The following is a 7,620-nucleotide window of genomic DNA, read 5'->3' as shown; positions in this document are numbered from 1 at the left end:
ACACTGATTGACTCCTAATTCTGAAGCTTACGGTCATTTTGCATTTGCTTATAATAACCTTAAGTGTTCAGAAGACGGGGAGGGGGGGATATTTGGAAAACCTTGAGGATCCTCAAAGGAATAGGGAAGAGAGAAGCACGTTTCCCAGTGATGGTCTGCAGGTCTGAACTAATTTTTTCCTACCCCAAAATGCAGGATGCTCAATGACATTAACTGGTATCTGCCACAATCTCATGGAATTCACCAGAAGCCGACGAACACTAAAGTGTTAACTGACCTTAAACACCCACATCTCCATGCTTATTTGTTCATGGCTTTTTCTGATGAAATGACACAACTCTTTCCTGGTAAAGCCTGCCAGCAGCGTACGAACGCAGTAACCCCAGGTTTCTGTCCCTCGGAAGCAGACGGGTCTCGCTCCTGCCCCTTGTGCCGGAGGTGTGGGAGTGGGATGGGCAGGGTCTGCCCCTCAGCTTGCGTCCTCTTGGAAGTGGACACGGTTGTACCTGCCCACCCCTGCCAGGACAGGCACATGCAAAGAGCTGCGCTGGCAATCCCATCCTTTTCTTTTCCTGGGAAGATGACTTGCAGGACAGCTGCAAGACTCCACAAGCTGCAGCTTGAGTGCTGCTGCCTGAAGCCCAGACTGATTCCCATGCAGACATGAATCTACCTCTCCAGTCATCTCCAAACAATCCTCCTCGGTGTCGTCTGTTTCCCTGATGTTCTTCATCTATTTCAGAGTCTGTCTTCTCTTGCGAAGGAGTTTCACCTAGGTAGCAGGGCACCAAGGGCAATTTAGGAGATTTTGTGGCAGAATATTTGAAAGACACAGTGAAATGAGACCAGGATTACACTTAAGGTCCTCCTTCCATTCTGCTTCCAAGAGTTTTGACTGAAATCCATCTCAAGGAAGTGTAGGAATCCTACCTCATGGACCAAAGCAGAAGCAGATGACAGGAGCCTTCCCTTCAGCTAACAGGCTGACCACACACCTGGGAGGACCGGGGGATATGTTGGCTGTTCCTGGCTCCCCTCCTACACTGGGGACAATCCTCAGGGTCTCTAGACTAATACGGTAATTGCAGCAGTCCAACAGGTACAAAATATTTCCTTCCTCCCTAACTGCTTCCCCTTTCCTGCCAGGGCCCCTCTGCAGCATCTTGGTGGAGCGGTTTGGCTGCAGGTTTGTGGTGATGCTGGGCGGCCTGCTGAGCGGCGTGGGCATGGTGGCCAGCTCCTTCTGCAGGTCCATCGGCCAGCTCTACCTAACGGCTGGCTTCATCGCGGGTAAGTACCGCAGAACAGCAGGAAACCCAGCTGCCCTGCTTGTCTGCAGAGATGGGAAATGGCAAGAGTCCCGACTAAGGGCTCACGTTTTTCCATTCATCTGTGAGGCGGGATAAATCAAAAGCCCCACAGCGCAGCGGGAAGCATGTAGCAGCTGGACTTGCCCTTCACAGCCCTTTCACACACCTCATCCAGCCAAGCTCACTGGAAAGTGCTTCTCTCTGGAAAAAGCTGCAGGTCTCCAGAGGGCGAAATGGAGAGCAAAGATGTCTGTTCTTTTCAGTAGCTTCTCAGCCTTTTGCCTTTGAAGAACAGAGGGGTTTTTTCAATCTTGGAACGTAATGTGTTGGGACAATGTCCTTCCCAAGTTCCCTGGGCTTGTGTTTCACCACTCCCAATCTGGAGAAATGTGGAGATATATTTTTTCTAAAAAAACCTTCAACCTGTTGGTTTTGAACAGAAGTAACAGATGGGAACTTTTCCTTTCCAAATATTTCTCCTATGTGACTGTTCTTCAACTCTTGCTCTTTTCTAACACAGAGCAATTAATTTCTTCAGGTTACTTTGGGACCAGTCCTGCTGGATCTTGCAAGCTGAGCCCTGATGAAAGCGTCAGGAAAGCAGCACTGCTTGTTGCACGCAGTATAAAACCAAATTTTTAATGAACAATGTTAGCAATGGCAACAAGCCCCAGCCAAATGTCAGCTTAGCTCGGTATATTTACTATACCAAAAAACACAAGCCATTTAATTTATGCACAACATCCTTCTTCATCCCTTGTGTGGAGTTTCTGAGTATTGATCACTGGGGATGTGCAGGCTGGCAGGGGAGGAAATGCTTCAGGAGCAGATGAAGTCATCTGTGGGTACACCCTGGATTTGGGCTCTTTTCGCCCTTTAGGACAATGCAGATGGGTCACACGCTGTCATTTTCTCTTTTCTTCTTACCTTTAGGCCTGGGATCATGTTTCAGCTTCCAGGCAGGAGTGACTGTGCTGGGCTACTACTTTGTCCGGTGGAGAACGCTGGCCAACGCCATGGCATCCACTGGCGTCTCTCTGGGTTTCACGCTATGGCCGCTGCTTTCTCAGTACTTGCTGGATGAGATGGGCTGGAGAAACACTTTTCTTATCTTTGGAGGAATCCTATTGAATGGTTGTGTCTGTGGAGCCATCATGAGACCAGTTCAGCTCGCATCAGGGTCACCACTACAGTCACCTGCAGAGGAGCCGGGGAGAACAGCAGAAGGGACACAACTGTCCAACGGAGCATCTTCTCCCCACCCCAAGCTCCAGCAGCAAACCAGAAGGACCAAATGCTTCCAGGTGCTGCAGAAGTACCTGGCTTTTGACATCTTCTGTCAAAACAAAGGCTACCAGATTTACACTATTGGAGTGACCTGGATGATGATAGGGTTTGCCTTACCTCACGTCTACCTTGTGCCTTATGCCATCCAGAACGGGGTGGAGGAACGCAGAGCAGCCCTCCTCATCTCCGTTATCGGGATCATCAACATCTTTGCACGCCCTTTGATAGGGCTGCTCTCAGGACACAGGGTCTTCACAGGGAGACGCATCTACCTGTTCAGCCTGGCTGTGCTCCTCTATGGGCTGAGCAATTTCATTTGTATCATTTCAGCCGAGTTCAGTGTGCTCATCGTCTACTGCATCATCCTCGGTACAGCCATGAGCGGCACCGGGGCACTCCTCTTCCAGGTGCTGATGGACGTGGTGGAGATGGACAGGTTCTCAAGTGCTCTAGGGCTCTTCACCATCCTGGAGAGCATCTTCCTCCTCATCGGACCCCCTCTCACAGGTGAGAGAAGCTATGAATGCAGGCTGGGGAAAATGGGGTAACACTGGTGACAAGGGTTAGGGAGCATAAAGAAGAGAAATGAGGGAGTTTCCCAACCCATGCAGGCAGGCAGATTATGCAGAGGGAGCAATATAAAAGGGAGAGTTGGAAAGGAACGAACAGCCCCTTCGCACTGCTGAAGGAAGGCCATTTCTGCAGCTGCCCCAGTGTCACTGCAGCAACAGCAGCCAGTGAAAACGTGACCCCCTTGGTAGGGCGCTTTGATAGGCATGGGAGCGAGGAGAGCCTTTTTCCAGTCAGTGGCAAGACACAGAGAGGAATTACTGTGGTCGGATCTTGCTGCTTATGAACCATCTCACTGCTTTGCCAGTTTGCACTGTTTTATCTATGAAGTCTCAAGGAATGGTGAACATCCCATTAAACACATTAACTGTAATCAGAATTATTACCAGCTCTACATTATTCAAAAGCCTTATCGTAAAAGCTTCTGTTCACTCTTCTTTCCGAGTTCTAGAGTGTATTCATTTTTCTCTGGAGACAAGAAAGGAGCTAGTTATGGCCCCCAATGCGTAAATTATTCACAGATTTCACTACAAATGCCACTAAGTGACCTGCCCAAGACACACCTGCTCCTGCAGCACAGCAGCAAATTCAAAAGACTAACATCAGAATGTCTCTTCTGAGAATGGGATGACAACATGCACTGTATTTCCCAGTATTCCCTGGGATTAGTGTGTCAGTCACTTTTCTCAAATCACAAAAGCTCTTTTCTTAGACATCTCTGATGGGAGTGGCAGATGCAAAACAAAGTCCAGTAAAAGCAGCTCCATTTCCGCTTGTAACCCTGAAATCTGCTAAAGAAAAGTGCACGAGGAAAAGAAACATCACCAATCTACTGAAGAATACAAGCAAACAGACATCATTCCAGTGTTTCCCTATAAATAATCAGCCCATAGAGAAGGCATCATGTATTTCACCTGAGTATCGCCTTTGCGTCTCTAACATTGGTGTTAAATTACTCATTGGCTATATCCCGCTTCTAAATGTTTGCTATTGAGGGCACTTAATGCTAGACATAATGCTTGCTGTGCTGTGAAATTTCCTCTCCCTGATCACACACTATTAGAGACAAGTGTTCAGTTAAGAGACCCAAACATTGATTTTTGAGAGATTTCTCTATTTATTTGTTCTGTGTTCTGACCTGGGATGTAACAGGGTCACTCATTACAAAATCCAGTGAGTGGCAGTGGCACAGGGGTCCTCTGCTGAGCAAACAAAATGAATCAGCAGGTTGGGGAAAAATTACCATTTCCTTTCTTTCCTGATTTTTCTGTGTATTGAGAAATACTTTATGCAGAAGCAGAAACAGCAGTGACTATAGTATGCATCTTCTCTTCCACTAAGCTGTGGCTTCTATTTCAGGTCTCCTGGTGGACATAACTAGGGATTTCCGCTATGTCTTCTACAACTCCAGTTTCTTCCTGGTATCAGCTGCATTATTCATGGCGTTCAGCTTCTGTGCTCTGGAAAAAACAAACAAATTGAAAGAGGCTTCAAAAGTACCTTTGGATGATCCCTCCACATACCAATACAATGAAATGCCAACCGAAAGACAGTCTGAAAGTCAATCCCCTCCAGCAGTCGTGTACGTCACAAGCATATGAAAAGCAAGAAAAGAAGAAAAGAAGAGGGACACAAACAATTATGTGGCCTGTCCAAAGCCACACAAGGGCCAGCACTGATGGCGGGTGAGAAAACAAGCCTCTGCTTTCCACAACTGCCGTCAGCCCTGCGCTCCCACCCTGCGGGGCCGTGCCAGGCTCCACGTGAGCGATCCAGCCCCGAGGCTGAGCCCAGAAACCAGCACCAGCCAAAGAGCTGAAGGACAAAGAGAACTGCGCTTCCCTAAAGCAAACCGTGGGATAACAGCCGTGGTAACAAAAGCTGTCTCCCTTCAATTGGCTTAAGTCAGTACCTTTAAGAGTCACTGGAATTTCACATGCACATTTCACTGGGCAGCACTGGGCAATGTGTATTAATGGCTTTGCACAATGGTAGTTCTTCCACAAAAGAAGTATTATTGTCTTGTCTGAATGTGCAATTTTGGTGCAGACTTTGTATGAAGTTTCCCGGTTGCTTCCCATGTTGGGGGTGGCACAACACTTTCCACAGGAAGTGTGTTATTATTTTCCACATCTCTAAATATTATACGGAGGCTGCTGCGTGGGTTGCAGAACTCAGCCAAACCTCCAGTAAGATCAAATATTTTCTCTTCATGTCAAGGACGTTTTCAAAGCCTTAAAGTTTCAACTCCAGAGGATCAAAAAGAAAAAAATCCCAAACCTTAGTGTGCCTCCTTTGTATAACTAGTGATATCTCAAGTGCATCTTGACATATCATAAAACAGGATTCGTTATTTCTTTCCAGCATTAACTGGAACCATTTCTTTTTTTTTTTTCAGGGGTGGAGTGGGGCAGAGAAGGTGTTACTAGACCTGAGAATAAGCGTATGGATCCCTATATAGGGCCAAATTCAAAGCCACTTCATTCCCCCTTGTGTAAATGAATTTAGTTCTTTAGTCCTAGACTCTCAGGCTTAATTACACCAACATGCTCATTACAGAGAAGCTTGCACAAGCATAACTTGCATTTCTTATAAGCACAAGCATAACTCTACAAAGAAATCTGTGGGGAAAAGTACATTGAGAGGAGGCAGTGCTACCGACTGTCATATCCATACAGCCTGGACTTAAGGGGCTTTTCCTGCCACACTCCTGGGAGTGACACTCCTAAGTGCTTAGATGAGAGCTGCATCAACTTCCAGCCTCCCTCAGCATCAGCTCGAGTTGTAAACAGTTTCTATTCAGTGTCATCCCTGATCTGACAGAAACAGAGAGCTCACAAAGCACTGGAGATGGTTACTCAGCACATTAGAACCAGCAGAAAGACGGAAGCTCAAAATGGGAGCGAAATGGCAGAAGGAACAGCTTTCAGCTCACCTGCAGTGCTTATCTTGAGAACTGTTACATCAAATTCCTCGCTACAAAACCACAGATTTCGTTAGAGCTGGGGGTTTCCCAGACAAAACAAACCAACCAACCCCAAAACCCACACTGGATGAAACCACTGGAAAAATGACTCCGAGGTCTTCCAAGACTACAACGGCTTCACAGCCGGCTTTTACCGTGGAAGAGGTCTCAGCCTTCAGAAGGGTTTCTGCTCCCATCCCTCACTGGTATCTATTTTTCTGTACTGCTCTAGGATTACGGAGCCAGCAGCCTTTGCATTTCCTGATCAAACATATACTTAAGTAAGATGACTAGTGGGAAACACACATATCTCATCTCTCATCACATGTTTATTAACTTGTGTAATGCTTACACGGCCCATAACTATGAAGTAAACAGGGACTGGTGCTCCTCAGCTTACCAAAACAATGACTGCTGTATGTTCCTAGGAAAAAGGGCTTTCTCCCTCTCAAACAAACCAATGAAACGGGATCAAGTCCCAAACCTCTTCCAGCTACTGCAAATAAAACAGCTGAGCAGCTGAACAGATTGCCATTTTTTCTCTGTGTGTAATTCTTAAAGTTTAAATTCTGTTCACCTTTCTACATTCCCTTTCTGATTTCTTCATATTGTTCCAAATCCTCATGCTACGACACATCTCCTGGGCAAAACAGGCAAGATGTGGTATAATCTACAACCCATCAAAATTTATCAGATGAAAACAAAGGTTAGTTGAAGGAGCAATAGAATGCCTCTCCTTTGTGGAGCCAGCTGCTCTGTCTGCAATGGTTTAGCTCAGGAGCAAGCCAATGTATAGTTTAATGCACGCTAGCAGGATACGGGGAGGAGGGGAAGGTACTCACCAGCTGAAGTGGACACAGAGATCAGCTCATCCCATACCACGGTAAAGAAATCTCATTTTATTATTTCTTATCTGGGCACAGCAGGAAAAGGTAATGTAGGATGGAAAGTTAGGAGAGTGCTTTACAGAACTGCTTTTTGATACTCTCAGACTCAACACCGGGTCACTGAGACTTATTTGCAGAGGCAGAGAGATGTTTCTGGGAAGAAAAACAATTAAGTCACAAATCCATTATTTTAATGTTTCTCAGCTTGCTGGCTAAAAGCTTTCTAACAGCCTTACAAGAATCTGAAAATCAGGGTTATCTCCTCTGGTTACCTTCCACAAACCCTTTAGAAGTAATCCACAACCCACAGGTTGGAAAAAAAAAATCTTGGAGCGAGAACAGGTAACATTTTAAGCTGCATTTCCACAGGTAAATAGGATATCTGAGGTCCCATAAAAGAGAAAACGACCCCGTCCTCTCCTGTTCCACAGCTCTCCTCTCCTACCTCTCTCTCCAGCCTGAACACTGAGCTGCCTTGAGCAGGAGCTGTGTCAAGCGTAACTGACGGGACCTTGCACACTGAGCAGGCTCTGGTGTAATAACCATCGCCCCCACAGCTATCGTGTGGGAGCAGTAGTACTCAGTCCTCAAGAATCTTGAG

At 46.5% G+C, this 7,620-nt stretch overlaps 1 protein-coding gene across 1 annotated transcript in view; it reads left to right on the top strand.

Moving 5' to 3' along the window:
- SLC16A5 (solute carrier family 16 (monocarboxylate transporter), member 5) overlaps positions 1-4,768 on the top strand; it is a gene marked incomplete at its 5' end in the record, with an annotated part of 7,538 nt that extends 2,770 nt beyond the window's left edge. Inside the window, 3 exons of the mRNA XM_010073964.1 lie at positions 1,147-1,290; positions 2,244-3,104; positions 4,527-4,768. Coding sequence (XP_010072266.1) covers positions 1,147-1,290; positions 2,244-3,104; positions 4,527-4,768 — 1,247 coding nt within the window. The remainder of the gene's footprint in view (positions 1-1,146; positions 1,291-2,243; positions 3,105-4,526) is intronic.
- Positions 4,769-7,620: the final 2,852 nt, after the last annotated feature.

The sequence above is a fragment of the Pterocles gutturalis genome, unplaced genomic scaffold (assembly GCF_000699245.1).
Source record: "Pterocles gutturalis isolate BGI_N339 unplaced genomic scaffold, ASM69924v1 scaffold517, whole genome shotgun sequence".
Lineage (NCBI taxonomy): Eukaryota > Metazoa > Chordata > Aves > Pterocliformes > Pteroclidae > Pterocles > Pterocles gutturalis.
Note: the sequence above shows the minus strand (reverse complement) of the source record. Positions and strands in the feature narration are given on the sequence as shown.